The sequence below is a fragment of the Oncorhynchus mykiss genome, chromosome Y, assembly GCF_013265735.2.
Source record: "Oncorhynchus mykiss isolate Arlee chromosome Y, USDA_OmykA_1.1, whole genome shotgun sequence".
NCBI classification, from domain to species: domain Eukaryota; kingdom Metazoa; phylum Chordata; class Actinopteri; order Salmoniformes; family Salmonidae; genus Oncorhynchus; species Oncorhynchus mykiss.
Genome location: NC_048593.1, coordinates 43,410,117 through 43,427,871, shown reverse-complemented (window position 1 = coordinate 43,427,871; position 17,755 = coordinate 43,410,117). Strand labels below are relative to the sequence as shown.

The 17,755-nt window shown below is 44.0% G+C and overlaps 1 protein-coding gene across 4 annotated transcripts in view; it reads right to left on the bottom strand.

The window, feature by feature from the left end:
• Positions 1 to 6,165: 6,165 nt before the first annotated feature.
• Positions 6,166 to 17,755, bottom strand: part of grik1a (glutamate receptor, ionotropic, kainate 1a) — a 92,964-nt gene continuing 81,374 nt past the window's right edge. For 2 of the 4 annotated variants that reach the window (XM_036967580.1, XM_036967582.1), the window contains 3 exons: positions 15,242 to 15,467; positions 14,669 to 14,919; positions 6,166 to 8,199 (listed from right to left, as the gene is read on the bottom strand). In XM_036967580.1, the coding sequence (XP_036823475.1) occupies positions 8,047 to 8,199; positions 14,669 to 14,919; positions 15,242 to 15,467 (630 nt within the window). In that variant the 3' untranslated portion in view covers positions 6,166 to 8,046. Of the gene's footprint in view, positions 8,200 to 11,463; positions 12,979 to 14,668; positions 14,920 to 15,241; positions 15,468 to 17,755 lie in introns of those variants that run through there. The other 2 variants (XR_005040398.1, XM_036967581.1) reach the window with 2 other exon arrangements.

Genomic DNA, 17,755 nt, shown 5'->3' with positions numbered 1-17,755 from the left:
GCCTCTACACTCTAACCACTAGACTACCTGCCATCCCTACACTCTAACCACTAGGCTACCTGCCGCCTCTACACTCTAACCACTAGACTACCTGCCACCTCTACACTCTAACCACTAGGCTACCTGCCACCTCTACATTCTAACCACTAGACTACCCTGCCGCCTCTACACTCTAAGCACTAGGCTACCCTGCCGCCTCTACACTCTAACCACTAGGCTACCTGCCGCCTCGACACTCTAACCACTAGGCTACGCCGCCCCTACACTCTAACCACTAGGCTACCTGCCACCCCTCCACTCTAACCACTAGACTACCCTGCCGCCTCTACACTCTAACCACTAGGCTACGCCGCCCCTACACTCTAACCACTAGGCTACCTGCCTCCTCTACACTCTAACCACTAGACTACCCTGCCGCCTCTACACTCTAACCACTAGGCTACGCCGCCCCTACACTCTAACCACTAGGCTACCTGCCGCCCCTACACTCTAACCACTAGGCTACCTGCCGCCCCTACACTCTAACCACTAGGCTACCTGCCGCCCCTACACTCTAACCACTAGGCTACGCCGCCCCTACACTCTAACCACTAGGCTACCTGCCGCCTCTACACTCTAACCACTAGGCTACCTGCCGCCTCTACACTCTAACCACTAGGCTACCTGCCACCTCTACACTCTAACCACTAGGCTACCTGCCGCCTCTACACTCTAACCACTAGGCTACCTGCCTCCTCTACACTCTAACCACTAGGCTACCTGCCTCCTCTACACTCTAACCACTAGGCTACCTGCCGCCTCTACACTCTAACCACTAGGCTACCTGCCGCCCCTACACTCTAACCACTAGGCTACCTGCCGCCTCTACACTCTAACCACTAGGCTACCCTGCCGCCCCTACACTCTAACCACTAGGCTACCTGCCGCCCCTACGCTCTAACCACTAGGCTACCTGCCGCCTCTACACTCTAACCACTAGACTACCTGCCGCCCCTACGCTCTAACCACTAGGCTACCTGCCGCCTCTACACTCTAACCACTAGACTACCTGCCGCCTCGACACTTTAACCACTAGGCTACCCTGCCGCCTCTACACTCTAACCACTAGGCTACCTGCCACCCCTACACGCTAACCACTAGGCTACCCTGCCGCCTCTACACTCTAACCACTAGTCTACCTGCCGCCTCTACACTCTAACCACTAGGCTACCCTGCCGCCTCTACACTCTAACCACTAGGCTACCCTGCCGCCTCTACACTCTAACCACTAGGCTACGCCGCCCCTACACTCTAACCACTAGGCTACCTGCCTCCTCTACACTCTAACCACTAGGCTACCTGCCGCCTCTACACTCTAACCACTAGGCTACCCTGCTGCCTCTACACTCTAACCACTAGGCTACCTGCCGCCTCTACACTCTAACCACTAGGCTACCTGCCGCCTCTACACTCTAACCACTAGGCTACCCTGCCGCCTCTACACTCTAACCACTAGGCTACCTGCCGCCTCTACACTCTAACCACTAGGCTACCCTGCCGCCTCTACACTCTAACCACTAGGCTACCTGCCGCCTCTACACTCTAACCACTAGGCTACCTGCCGCCTCTACACTCTAACCACTAGGCTACCTGCCGCCTCTACACTCTAACCACTAGGCTACCCTGCCGCCCCTACACTCTAACCACTAGGCTACCTGCCGCCTCGACACTCTAGCCACTAGGCTACGCCGCCCTTACACTCTAACCACTAGGCTACCCTGCCGCCTCTACACTCTAACCACTAGGCTACCTGCCGCCCCTACACTCTAACCACTAGGCTACCCTGCCGCCTCTACACTCTAACCACTAGACTACCCTGCCGCCTCTACACTCTAACCACTAGGCTACCCTGCCGCCTCTACACTCTAACCACTAGGCTACCTGCCGCCTCTACACTCTAACCACTAGGCTACCTGCCGCCTCTACACTCTAACCACTAGGCTACCTGCCGTTCCTACGCTCTAACCACTAGGCTACCTGCCGCCTCTACACTCTAACCACTAGACTACCCTGCCGCCTCTACACTCTAACCACTAGACTACCCTGCCGCCTCTACACTCTAACCACTAGGCTACCTGCCGCCCCTACACTCTAACCACTAGACTACCTGCCGCCTCTACACTCTAACCACTAGGCTACCTGCCACCCCTCCACTCTAACCACTAGGCTACCCTGCCACCCCCACAAGGTGGAAAATAAACTAAAATCAGATTTACCTAACCGGGTCGTGATTGAATGGATCTCCAGGGTTAGCCATCCCTGAGTCCAGGTCTGGTAACTTATATGTCTGAAGGATAACAATGAGGAGGTTTATGCAAGAGGCACTTTGTAGCCAAAAAGAGTGCAATGCATCAATCTCCGAGACTTCGAGGGAGGGCCAGTCTACTTTCTGATACAAAACGCATCGACGTGAACTGAACATAACACTCGTATTAAAGCGCAATGCATTGCAATATAACGTTGTCCAAATGGCTTCAATACAGTGGCAGCAGCATTCATACAGCATTCATACAGCATTCATGTAGACGACATCACCATATAGTCATGTAGACGACATCACCATAGTCATATAGACGACATCACCATAGTCATATAGACGACATCACCATATAGTCATATAGACAACATCACCATAGAGTCATATAGACGACATCACCATAGTCATATAGACGACATCACCATATAGTCATATAGACGACATCACCATATAGTCATATAGACGACATCGCCATAGTCATATAGACGACATCACCATATAGTCATATAGACGACATCACCATATAGTCATATAGACGACATCACCATAGAGTCATATAGACGACATCACCATAGTCATATAGACGACATCACCATAGAGTCATATAGACGACATCACCATAGTCAATAACCAGAATGAATGCTGACTGAATGATTTTGTTTTCTGCTTTTTAATGAAAAGACATGTCTTGTTCCGATAGACTATTTTAGTTCTTAATTTCTTAACTAACTCATCAATATGCTTTTTTGAAAGATCGATTTTTTTTGTCAATCCAGACGCCCAGGTATTTACAAGCGGGGACACGGTCAAAGAGGGCACCATCCAAAGTATGTATGAATAAATCATCAGATACATCCTTATGTGATTTGGAAAATAACAAATGTAGTTTTTACCTGCATTAAAAAGTACCGATTTCAATTCAACAAAGGCTTTCTGCAGGACAATAAAGACAGGTTGATTCTCTGACAGAGTCTGTTCAGCTGTTGGGGCAACAGCATACACCACAGTGTCATCTGAATACAGGTGAAAGTGATTATTTATTTTTACAGATAAACCCATTATTATTAATGTAAATAGTGAAAAGAACTGGACCAAGAATGAATCCCTGTGGGACACCCTTTTTTTTTTGATGTACAGAAAACCTGATTCAATAACACCAGTAAATTCACACTGTTCAGTCCTTTAAATAACATTCCAACCAACGACAGTACAGCAACCTGGTTCAGACCAATTGATGAAAGCCTCTGAATGAGTAATGTGTCATCCACAGTGTTGAAGGCTTTAGACAAGTCAATAAAAAGGGCCACACAGTGTTTATTCCTCTTATCCATACAATTTAACAACATCGTTCAAAACCAACGAAGTAGCAGAGATGGTACTATGAACTGGTCTGAAACCTTACTGGTGTACATTTAGAATAAATGTATTGGTTAAAAAAGGATCTTAGTTGAGTATTTACCATGGAATCTAAGATTTTAACTAGGCAAAATAGTTTGTAAATGGGGCAATACTTATTTAGGTCGCACGGGTCACCACCTTTGTGAAGGGGGAGTCTATGGGCCTCCTTCCAGACCCTGGGGAGGGTACCAGGGGGAGTCTATAGGCCTCCTTCCAGACCCTGGGGAGGGTACCAGGGGGAGTCTATGGGCCTCCTTCCAGACCCTGGGGAGGGTACCAGGGGGAGTCTATAGGCCTCCTTCCAGACCCTGGGGAGGGTACCAGGGGGAGTCTATGGGCCTCCTTCCAGACCCTGGGGAGGGTACCAGGGGGAGTCTATGGGCTCTTTCCAGACCCTGGGGAGGGTACTAGGGGGTGTATATGGGCCTCCTTCCAGACCCAGAAATAATTCTAAGGTTTTATATATATATATATATGTGTGTGTGTGTATATATAGATGCTGCAGTCAGAGGAGTCGAAAGCTGCGACAAGACAGGTTCTAGCTAATCAGCACCAGTGGATTGTTTTACAAGTAGAATGTTATTGAAACGAAAACAAAGAGTCACTGATGTTCTTTTTAAAAATTTTGATTTTTTTTTATTTACCCCTTTTTCTCCCCAATTTCGTGGTATCCAATTGTTGTAGTAGCTACTATCTTGTCTCATGGCAACCTTGGCTAGCGCGCACTACGCCCGGCCCGCCACAGGAGTCGCTGGAGCGCGATGAGACAAGGAGATCCCTACCGACCAATCCCTCCCTAACCCGGACAACGCTAGGCCAATTGTGCGTCACCCCACGGACCTCCCGTTCGCGGCCGGTTACGACAGAGCCTGGGCTCGCGCCCTGGCCACGAACGGGAGGTCCCAGGGACTCTGATGGCACAGCTGGCGCTGCAGTACAGCGCTCTTAACCACTGCGCCACCCGGGAGGCCGTCACTGATGTTCTAACAAGCCAACTAGAGGCTAGAAGAGGAGCAGACAGTCGATTGATTTGATCAGGGTTCAATTAAACCGCCATTTATTTCAAATAAAAAGCCTGCAGAGATAAAAATGCCGATTTAAAAACATGACTTATCTAATTTATCTCAGTAATTATCTGAGACAAGTCTGACAACTTGCCTCGGCCAGGGAAGGAGAGGAATTGTTCATGCTTCGATGCATTAAAGGCCCAGATTCCAACTCGTGCTAAAGCTCACATTATTTTTTACTTTGAATTTAAGCATGAGAATCAAATCAAATAGCAACGGTATTCACCCCACTATTTATTTAAGGTGGACCTCAAATAAATGAATGTGTGTCTACAAATACACCATATTCTGATATAATATAATACACCCAGATAATGACACCACCTTAACGTGTGAACCTGTAACCTGAAGTTACAGGTGGAAAAAGGATCTACTTTCATTTTTTTTGTGTGTGATAGAAATGACCCAATTGAATGGAGAATGTAAATACACATAGTAATTGTTGATCCCTGGAGACGAATGGAAGCAAACTGAAAGTCATATCGACATGAAATGTATCGCACAGTAAGATATATAAATAACTTGGGTCGTTATTCGTTATTCAGAATTCTTAATTTGTGGGTCTTCAATTTGCATGGATGAAATTTGGAGACCCAAGTAAAAGGTTTCTGTAGGGCTAAACCCTGCCAAATTGATGTATGCAAATTGATGTATGCAAATTGATGCATGCAAATTGATGTATGCAAATTGGTGTATGCAAATCGATGTATGCAAATTGGTGTATGCGCTTTACAGGGTTTGGATTATATGCCCGGGGCTTTTTCTCCATTTTGTTTTACAATTTGTATCATGTTAAATATTAGCCACTCGGGTGACAACGTCAGTCAGTAATACCCACATACAGAGCCTTCAGAAAGTATTCCTACCCCTTGATTTATTCCACATTTTGTTGTGTTACCTGAATTCAAAATGGATAAAATATAAAACAAGTTTCTACACACAATACACCATAATGACAAAGTGAAAACCCGTTTTGTGAAATGTATGGAAAATGAAATACAGAAATATCCAATTAATAGAACTATTCACACTCTTGATTCAAAACAATGTAGAAGCACATTTGGAAGTGATTACAGCTGTGAGTCTTTCTGGCTGAGTCTCTGAGAACTTTCCACACCTGGATTGGGCAACATTTGCCCATTTATTCTTCAGAAAATTCTTCAAGCTCTGTCAAATTGGTTGTTGATCATTGCTAGGCAACCATTTTCAGGTCTTGCCATAGATTGTCATGTAGATTTAAGTCAAAACTGTAACTTCGCTACTCAGGAACATTCACTGTCTTCTTGGTATGCAACTCCAGTGTAGATTTGGTCTTGTGTTTTATGTTATTGTCCTGCTGAAAGGTGCATTCATCTCCCAGTGTCTGGTGGAAAGCAGACAGAACCAGGTTTACCTCTAGGATTTTGTCTGTGCTTAGCTCCCTTCCATTTATTTTTTTTACCCTGAAAAACTCCCCAGTCCTTAGTGATTACAAGAATACCCATAACATGATGCAGCCACTACTATGCTTGAACATATTGAGAGTGGTACTCATCACTGTGCTGTATTGGATTTGCCCCAAACATAACACTTTGTATTCAGGACAAAATGTGAATTGCTTTGCCAAATGTTTTGCAGTATTACTTTAGTGCCTTGTTACAAACAGAGGAGGCATGTTTTGGAATATTTTTTTTCTGTACAGGCTTCCTTATTTTCACTCAGTCAATTATTTTAGTATTGTGTAGAATGTTTTACTCCTGAACTTATTTAGGCATGCCATAACAAAGGGGTTGAATACTTATTGACTCAAGACATTTCAGCTTTTCATTTTTTAAAATTAATAAATAAACATTTTTGAAAAACATTATTCTCCTTTGACATTAGTCCAGTGACCCCCCACAAATCTCACATTTAATCCATTTTAAATTCAGGCTGTAACAGAACAAAATGTGAACAAAGTCAAGGTGAATATGCTGTAATCTGCAGTATCCCATGTCCTTATCCGAGATCGAGCCATTTAGCCAAGTCTATGTGAGAACCAAAACATCCGGACTCGTGTCCCATCTTTGACCCCAAACGTTTCTACCTTGATATTTAACAGTCCAAGCACTCTATGCCCTTTGGAAACAGCGGTGGTGTCCATATTTATGGTATTTGAAATAATAGCACTGGGCGAGTTTACCACAGTGGGCTTCCCAATTGGGCTAACAGTAACATAACTAACAGAACTAACAGATTACAGATTACATTAACTTTATGGTCACAACATTAATACACACAACACCCCTTGGGAATATGGTTATCTGTAGTAGTACGATGATAAAGCTGTGATATAGTGGAAATGGGAAGAACAACCTGGGCCAGGGTTGGGCTGTCTATGAGTCAATGTTTTACAAGAGCCTCCTCGATGATGGCTGAGAACACTTGCTCGCACGGGTAAAACTGAGACCTCTCCCAGAAGTTGTCAATGAACTTCAAATTCATGGATGAACAGTAGGATTTAAGCCAACAGTGTAGTCAAGAGGACATGACTAAAGCGATCCCGTGATCTATTGTTGGCAAAGGCCCGGAAATGAGAACCTGTATGTCTGTCTTGTTTAGCCCCCAGGGGAAATTTAGTAGCCCATGACCAGACTGAGAGGAAATTGCACTTTGTGCTGAGGTAAAGTTGAAAGGACGGGGTGGGGGGGAGTGGCAAAGTACCTTGTTTGGAGTGGCCCGGTGAAGTCGGGCTCAGAGCCGTAAAATGATTTGTTAATAAAGGACAGTGGTCCAAGGTAGTATCCTCAGTAGCAGAGGAGTCCAATCTCACAGAGCATCCTGGATTATCCCATCATGTCATTTACAATTGTTGCATCAAAGACACCATGCAGTCTGGAAGTCTCCTTAGCCAGAGTGAAACATTCTTTCAGGACTTTGTTTCTTCTCTAGTAGTTCAATGATCTGGTATTTTGAGGCAAAAGAGCTGTTTACACTTTTTCACAAAATGTATAAACCAGTCAAGCACTGTAAAATGTATAAAACACCCAAGCACTGTATCGCCACTCCAAACTGTCAGATTCCTACTTCCTGGTTGACGAACAATACATCCTCAATGTTCATTTCCTGGTTGATGAACAATACATCCTCAATATTCATTTGCTCTTATGCATATACACAAAAAAACAAAAGAGAGAGAGAGAAACAAACAACATCCAGTCCAATATATACAAACAAACAGATCTTGGGAGAGGGGGGGGGGGTCCAATAAGAGTCTGTTACAACAAGAGTTTTCCTCAGTTCATTAAAGCATAGGCGAGGATGTCCCTACGCCATAGTCTCTTTCCTCAGGATGCGTTTGGGGTGACAGAGGACGCTGGCCAATCCAGATCGTCCCCGGGGTCGTGACCTTCGCCTGATGGTTTTGTGACAGCGCAGGGAGATACCCAGCTCCTCCATGACGGAGCTAAAAGAGACACACTGCCCACCAAGAGAATTACATTTAGCCACCGCTAATGGTAATTAGCTCGGTATACCGGCTTTAGCATAGTCTCTAACAGACGCTAGGCTAATGGTATAACAGACGCTAGGCTAATGGTAGCGCTTAGTCATGATAGTGCTTAAAGAGACACACTGCCCACCAAGAGAAGTACATTTAGCCACCGCTAATGCTAATTAGGCTACTCAGCATACCAGCTTCAGCATAGAGTCGCTAACAGACGCTATGCTAACGGTAGCGCTGAGACATATTGGGGTGATAAAAGAGACACATCTGAATGAAACACAAGTGCTAAGATAGGCAACATCCTCATGTAGTTACAGTGAGTAGCTAGGCTAATTGTACAAGGCTAACCATGGCCCTGGAGTCACTCATAAAGCTCAGGAATTGGGCTACCCCTAAATCCTAGCGTTAGCAATGAGGCTAACAATGAACCCATGGATCTGGGCTAACAATAGCTCCAGAGAGCTGTATCAGTGTTACTAATCAGAGCATGACTCCAGGGTCGTAGGTTAGGGTTCGAATCAAATTATAATATTGATATTGGCAGTAATTGTGAGTAAAAAAAAAAAAATCTATCATATAACTAGTATTTTCCTTACAAAATCCAATTACTTTTTTTCTGGCAATAGGACAATACCTGCCGAATTAATTATAAAGTATTTGTTAATTACTAAAAAAACTGTTAACAAAGAAACGCTGGAGGCTTTGGGAATTAATTGACTCAAATATTACATGACTATGGATGTATCCCAATTAGCACTCTCCTCCGTATATACTATAGTCCACTTTCTATAGTATACCCTATGGGCCCCTAGTCAACAGGAGTTCCCTATGAAGGCAATAGGATGCCAATTGAGACGCAGCATATACAATCACATTCATTTTGATTGTTTTTGATTTAACTTTTTCTCTGATATGGTGGACAGAACTTCTCAGTAATGATATCTCCCTGCGGTAACGTTCCCTTTAAACCTCTTGTCGGTATAAACAGGGTCGTCTCGCTCTCCATTCCCTCTGTTGCTTGGCATGAGCCGCCCATATTTACTTACCATAATGCTAACGGGGCTGGGGAAGAGGAGGAAGAAGAGAAGGAAGAGGAAGAGGAAGAAGACCCAGCAGGAGATCTATGGGCGGGGTTAAACTCCATCCAACCAATCAAATGATAGCAAACAGTGTTTAGACTGAACAGGTTATTTATGGGCCTGTACTATATTACATATTATAATTTGTGTGGCCGTAATATTGTCGTCTGTATGTTTTTTTAAAATTAATTTGATCTTGCCTAGAGGAAGAATAAGGAGGTAGCCTCGTCATTTTAAACTTGAACTTTAAATCTTTTTTTTTCACAACTTTTACGCAATTACATTTGATTTAGCGTCACACACAAAAAAAAACATTTAGAAACTTACCTTATGTGATTATATTTCAACTTTATGTCACACAGTGTAATAATCCTACACCCTGGTGTACTTAGCCTGTTCTCAGTGTGTGTGTGTGTGTGTAGTTAGCCTGTTCTCAGTGTGTGTGTGTAGTTAGCCTGTTCTCAGTGTGCGTGTGTGTAGTTAGCCTGTTCTCAGTGTGTGTGTAGTTAGCCTGTTCTCAGTGTGTGTGTAGTTAGCCTGTTCTCAGTGTGTGTGTGTGTAGTTAGCCTGTTCTCAGTGTGTGTGTAGTTAGCCTGTTCTCAGTGTGTGTGTGTAGTTAGCCTGTTCTCAGTGTGTGTGTAGTTAGCCTGTTCTCAGTGTGTGTGTAGTTAGCCTGTTCTCAGTGTGTGTGTAGTTAGCCTGCTCTCAGTGTGTGTGTAGTTAGCCTGTTCTCAGTGTGCGTGTGTGTGTAGTTAGCCTGTTCTCAGTGTGGGTGTAGTTAGCCTGTTCTCAGTGTGTGTGTAGTTAGCCTGTTCTCAGTGTGTGTGTAGTTAGCCTGTTCTCAGTGTGTGTGTGTGTACTTAGCCTGTTCTCAGTGTGTGTGTAGTTAGCCTGTTCTCAGTGTGTGTGTAGTTAGCCTGTTCTCAGTGTGTGTGTAGTTAGCCTGTTCTCAGTGTGTGTGTGTAGTTAGCCTGTTCTCAGTGTGTGTGTAGTTAGCCTGTTCTCAGTGTGTGTGTGTAGTTAGCCTGTTCTCAGTGTGCGTGTGTGTGTAGTTAGCCTAACCTCTACACACAGCTCAGCTTAACAAGGTTGTCTCGTTGAGATAAAAATCTATTTTTCAAGAGAGACCTGGGACCATATGTGACTCTATGTGAGTCTAACATACTGCAAGAGATGGGATTGGATCTCTCCACTATGGCTGAGTGGCTCTGTCCAATGGGGAGTGAAGACCCCTTAGTGTCTGAAAACAGTTCCCTATTCATTTAACAGACTCTCTTATCCAGAGTCACTTACAGTAGTGAGTCATTTAACAGACTCTCTTATCCAGAGTCACTTACAGTAGTGAGTCATTTAACAGACTCTCTGATCCAGAGTCACTTACAGTAGTGAGTCATTTAACAGACTCTCTGATCCAGAGTCACTTACAGTAATGAGTCATTTAACACTCTCTTATCCAAAGCCACTTACAGTAGTGAGTCATTTAACAGACTCTCTGATCCAGAGTTACTTACAGTAGTGAGTCATTTAACAGACTCTCTGATCCAGAGTCACTTACAGTAGTGAGTCATTTAACAGACTCTCTGATCCAGAGTCACTTACAGTAGTGAGTCATTTCAGTCTCTCTTATCCAGAGTTACTTACAGTAGTGAGTCATTTAACAAACTCTCTTGTCCAGAGTCACTTACAGTAGTGAGTCATTTAACAGACTCTCTGATCCAGAGTCACTTACAGTAGTGAGTCATTTAACAGACTCTCTGATCCAGAGTCACTTACAGTAGTGAGTCATTTAGCAGACTCTCTGATCCAGAGTCACTTACAGTAGTGAGTGTATATTTTTTTGTACTGGTCCCCTGTGGGAATCGGACCCACAACTCTGGCATTGCAAGCTGATTCAAATAATCGACTCATCAAACTTTGTTTGGTTAACCCTGGTGTAGCTAACATGAGTTGAACACAAGACATGGATGGATCTTTCCACGCTGGCTAAGTAGCTCTGTCCTGTGGGCAGTGAAATGGCACGTAGGAGGTTTTTGTTGTTGTTGATTTGGATAGTGTTGTTTTCTAAACTGGGGTTGACACCCACCGTACGACGCCATCAGTTTCGTTTTCTTACTTATTGCAAATATATATTTTAAAGCCCAGTTGACACTAGGTGACGTTAACCCTTTTGTTCACCCATGGTTCTGACCCAACAAAGCTGATGGAGGCCAGAAAACTATCGGACCAGTACCAGAGTTGGTAATCATGTTGTTGCTAGCTTACCATGTCATTGCTAACTGCTAACTATGCTATTGACAACCATGTTATTGCTAACCGCTAACTATGCTATTGATAACCAGGTTATTGCTAACTGCTAACTATGCTATTGATAACCAGTGTATTGCTTACCATGTCATTGCTAACTGCTAACTGTGCTATTGGCAACCATGTTATTGCTAACCGCTGACTACGCTATTGATAACCAGGTTATTGCTAACTGCTAACTATGCTATTGATAACCAGGTTATTGCTAACTATGCTATTGATAACCATGTTATTGCTAACCGCTAACCAGGCTATTGATAACCAGTTTATTGCTAACCGCTAACTATGCTAGTGATAACCAGTTTATTGCTAACTGCTAACTATGCTATTGATAACCAGGTTATTGCTAACTGCTAACTATGCTATTGATAACCAGGTTATTGCTAACTGCTACCTATGCTATTGATAACCAGGTTATTGCTAACCGCTAACTATGCTATTGATAACCAGTTTATTGCTAACTGCTAACTATGCTATTGATAACCAGGTTATTTCTTATCATGTTATTGCTAACCGTTTTAGAGATCAGTCAAATGTTACTAGCCACAGATACATTGAGTTGAAACAATGTCTAAAGCCCTAAATTGATGTAAGTATGAGTTGATACAATATAGTGGGGAGAACAAGTATTTGATACACTGCCGATTTTGCAGGTTTTCCTACTTACAAAGCATGTAGAGGTCTGTCATTTTTTAAATAATAGGTACACTTCAACTGTGAGAGACGGAATTTAAAACAAAAATCCAGAAAATCACATTGTATGATTTTTAAGTAATTAATTAGCATTTTATTTCTTAGGAGAATTTACTAATGACTAATTTATAGGTCTAAAGATTTAATGAAAACACCCCTCCTCCCTCGAATTGATAAGAAACAAAGAATCTGCATGGCAATACACAATAATAATATGGTTTGTTGCTAAGGAACTTACTAAGGGGACTGAGAGAAACCCGACTACAGGACTCTGGGAGAGGCAGTATGAGGTCAGAGGACAGAGACTACCTGAGGTTGAGGTCAGGGGTTACAAGAGGTTGAAGGTTATAGGAAATAGCTGGGGGGGTGGGGGGGGCGTAAACGGATGAAATACTCAAACAGCGGAACTAAGAAACCAGGACTTCACTACAGGTCGTAGGTCACGAACAGACAGACAGTGGGACGGACGTGTGTTACAAACCTAAACTTCTAGCGTGTGTGTGGCGGAGGCTAGCCTGGGCAGGGCTGGGGGGGTTGGGGAGGCTACTCTATGTCATCATCGTCCCCCAGCAGCCGACCACTCTCCAGGTCAGTGGACAGAGAGGTGGCAGAGGAGGAGGAGGCGCTGTCACGGCGCTGGAACTGGCGGGACTGAACCCCGTAGAAGAAACAAAAGGCCTGATGGGTTATAGGTGGGTTAGGGTTAGGGCAAGCATGATGGGTTATAGGTGGGTTAGGGTTAGGGCAGGCATGATGGGTTATAGGTGGGTTAGGGTTAGGGCAGGCATGATGGGTTATAGGTGGGTTAGGGCAGGCATGACGGGTTATAGGTGGGTTAGGGCAGGCATGATGGGTTTTAGGTGGGTTAGGGCAGGCATGACGGGTTATAGGTGGGTTAGGGCAGGCATGATGGGTTATAGGTGGGTTAGGGTTAGGGCAAGCATGATGGGTTATAGGTGGGTTAGGGCAAGCATGATGGGTTTTAGGTGGGTTAGGGTTAGGGCAAGCATGATGGGTTATAGGTGGGTTAGGGCAAGCATGATGGGTTATAGGTGGGTTAGGGCAGGCATGATGGGTTTTAGGTGGGTTAGGGCAAGCATGATGGGTTATAGGTGGGTTAGGGTTAGGGCAAGCATGATGGGTTATAGGTGGGTTAGGGCAGGCATGATGGGTTATAGGTGGGTTAGGGCAAGCATGATGGGTTATAGGTGGGTTAGGGCAAGCATGATGGGTTATAGGTGGGTTAGGGTTAGGGCAAGCATGATGGGTTATAGGTGGGTTAGGGCAAGCATGATGGGTTTTAGGTGGGTTAGGGCAAGCATGATGGGTTATAGGTGGGTTAGGGCAGGCATGATGGGTTATAGGTGGGTTAGGGCAAGCATGATGGGTTATAGGTGGGTTAGGGCAAGCATGATGGGTTTTAGGTGGGTTAGGGCAAGCATGATGGGTTATAGGTGGGTTAGGGCAGGCATGATGGGTTTTAGGTGGGTTAGGGTTAGGGCAAGCATGATGGGTTATAGGTGGGTTAGGGTTAGGGCAGGCATGATGGGTTTTAGGTGGGTTAGGGTTAGGGCAAGCATGATGGGTTATAGGTGGGTTAGGGTTAGGGCAAGCATGATGGGTTATAGGTGTGTTAGGGCAGGCATGATGGGTTTTAGGTGGGTTAGGGTTAGGGCAAGCATGATGGGTTATAGGTGTGTTAGGGCAAGCATGATGGGTTTTAGGTGGGTTAGGGCAGGCATGATGGGTTTTAGGTGGGTTAGGGCAGGCATGATGGGTTTTAGGTGGGTTAGGGTTAGGTGGGGCGGATGGGGGACAGGCATGACAGAAATAGAGATGGAAAACAAACAGAAATAACAAAAAGGGGAAATTAGAAAATTAGACATGCACAGTCCCTATGGGACCCTATTCCCTATATCGTGCACTACTTTAGAATAGGGTGCCATAGGGCTCTGGTCTAAAGTAGTGCACTATATAGGGAATAGGGTGCCATAGGGCTCTGGTCTAAAGTAGTACACTATATAGGGAATAGGGTTCCATATAAGATGAAGTTAGCCAAATTCGTAACTGAAAACAAAGTCTTGATTACTTAATAACTATGTTTGTGTTGATGCTGTAATACCCGTGTCTATCAGGGTTGACGTTAAAGCAACGCTCCTCCTTATATTCAATAATGTTACCTGTTGAGAAAACATATCTGCAACAATAACAGTTGTTCATGTATTTGATATCTATAGAACCCAAAGCACTTCTCCTCCCCTCCACCTCCTCTGCATGCTGCAGTAACACATCCAGTCCAGTTGGAGGCGCTCCTCTCTCCTCCAGATCCATAACTCAGTCAGCAGAGAAATAGTTCCTCTTCACTCACCTCCTCTATGTCAGAGTTCTTCCTGGCCTTGTAGATGAACTCTCCGATGGCTACGAACACGGACAGGACGAGTCCGGCCGCCAGGACGATAAAGATGCCGCCGATGTTCTCCACGCCCAACGCGCTGGCTTCTTTGTTGTCCTCCTCAGGACAACCGTTCCCTCTCCACCACTTCTCCTTCATCATGTGAAGCTTCCCTTCTTCCTGGAGCTGCAGGATGGCGATGGTCACCTTGTCTCTGTAAGGGGAGCCTGGGGTATGACAGGAGAAGAGAGAAGGAAGTTGAGACGAGGAGATAAGGCCCTCTATTATTCTACACAAGGTTGCAGTCTTCAAACACAGAATTTTTTTTCTTCTTCAGTTCTACATATGGAAGAAGAACAAGAAGAAGAAGAACAGGAAGAAAAAGAACAAGAAGAAGAAGAAGAAGAAGTAGAAGAAGATGAAGAACAAGAAGAAGAAGAAGAAGAAGTAGAAGAAGTAGAAGAAGAACAACAATAAGAAGAAAAACAAGAAGAACAATAAGGAGAAGAACAATAAGAAAAAGAAGAAGAAGTAGAAGAAGACTCTTACCTATTGGTGTGCCCACTCCGTAGCCCTTGGAGTCTATGAGTCCTCCTATCTGCGTGAGGTTACAGTTCCTCTGACTGATGTACTCTATGCTGGTGGACTCCATCAACATAGCGTAGTCTGTGGTCAGCACCCTGGTGATCCCCTCTCTGTTGTTCTTCACCAGAGCTGTGTTCTTCCTGCTGCTCATAAACGCCCACATCTTCTCATAGGTGGAGATCTTGGATTTCTAAATGGACAACAACAACAAGGCCTCTTCTCATTGGTGGAAATCTTAGATGTCTGATGGACAACAACAACAAGGCATCTTCTCATTGGTGGAGATCTTAGATGTCTGATGGACAACAACAACAAGGCATCTTCTCATTGGTGGAGATCTTATATTTCTAATGGACAACAACAACAAGGCCTCTTCTCATTGGTGGAGATCTTATATTTCTAATGGACAACAACAACAAGGCCTCTTCTCATTGGTGGAGATCTTAGATTTCTAATGGACAACAACAAGGCGTCTTCTCATTGGTGGAGATCTTAGATTTCTAATGGACAACAACAACAAGGCATCTTCTCATTAGTGGAGATCTTATATTTCTAATGGACAACAACAACAAGGCATCTTCTCATTGGTGGAGATCTTACATTTCTAAATGGACAACAACAACAAGGCATCTTCTCATTGGTGGAGATCTTAGATGTTTGCTGGACAACAACAACAAGGCATCTTCTCATTGGTGGAGATCTTAGATGTTTGCTGGACAACAACAACAAGGCATCTTCTCATTGGTGGAGATCTTAGATGTCTGCTGGACAACAACAACAAGGCATCTTCTCATTGGTGGAGATCTTAGATGTCTGCTCGACAACAACAACAAGGCATCTTCTCATTGGTGGAGATCTTAGATGTTTGCTGGACAACAACAACAAGGCATCTTCTCATTGGTGGAGATCTTAGATGTCTGCTGGACAACAACAACAAGGCATCTTCTCATTGGTGGAGATCTTAGATGTTTGCTGGACAACAACAACAAGGCATCTTCTCATTGGTGGAGATCTTAGATGTCTGCTGGACAACAACAACAAGGCATCTTCTCATTGGTGGAGATCTAAGATGTCTGTTGGACAACAACAACAAGGCATTTTCTCATTGGTGGAGATCTAAGATGTCTGTTGGACAACAACAACAAGGCATCTTCTCATTGGTGGAGATCTAAGATGTCTGTTGGACAACAACAACAAGGCATCTTCTCATTGGTGGAGATCTTAGATGTCTGCTGGACAACAACAACAAGGCATCTTCTCATTGGTGGAGATCTAAGATGTCTGTTGGACAACAACAACAAGGCCTCTTCTCATTGGTGGAGATCTAAGATGTCTGTTGGACAACAACAACAAGGCATCTTCTCATTGGTGGAGATCTAAGATGTCTGTTGGACAACAACAACAAGGCATCTTCTCATTGGTGGAGATCTAAGATGTCTGTTGGACAACAACAACAAGGCATCTTCTCATTGGTGGAGATCTAAGATGTCTGTTGGACAACAACAACAAGGCATCTTCTCATTGGTGGAGATCTAAGATGTCTGTTGGACAACAACAACAAGGCATCTTCTCATTGGTGGAGATCTAAGATGTCTGTTGGACAACAACAACAAGGCATCTTCTCATTGGTGGAGATCTAAGATGTCTGTTGGACAACAACAACAAGGCATCTTCTCATTGGTGGAGATCTAAGATGTCTGTTGGACAACAACAACAAGGCATCTTCTCATTGGTGGAGATCTAAGATGTCTGTTGGACAACAACAACAAGGCATCTTCTCATTGGTGGAGATCTAAGATGTCTGTTGGACAACAACAACAAGGCATCTTCTCATTGGTGGAGATCTAAGATGTCTGTTGGACAACAACAACAAGGCATCTTCTCATTGGTGGAGATCTAAGATGTCTGTTGGACAACAACAACAAGGCATCTTCTCATTGGTGGAGATCTAAGATGTCTGTTGGACAACAACAACAAGGCATCTTCTCATTGGTGGAGATCTTAGATGTCTGTTGGACAACAACAACAAGGCATCTTCTCATTGGTGGAGATCTTAGATGTCTGCTGGACAACAACAAGGCATCTTCTCATTGGTGGAGATCTTAGATGTCTGCTCGACAACAACAACAAGGCATCTTCTCATTGGTGGAGATCTAAGATGTCTGTTGGACAACAAAAAAAGGTATTCTAATACATTACCGTTCAAAAGTTTGGAATGTTAGAAATGTCCTTGTTTTTGAAAGAAAAGCTAATTTTTGGTCCATTAAAATAACATAAAATTGATCAGAAATACAGCGTAGACTTTGTTAGTGTTGTAAATGACTACTGGAAACTGCTGGAAACGGCAGATTTTTAATGGAATAATTACATAATGTAATTTTCTAAAAAACTTTTCTTTCAAAAATAAAAACAAGGACATTTCTAAGTGACCCCAAACTTTTGAACGGTAGTGTATTAGAATACCTTGTTGTTGTCCAA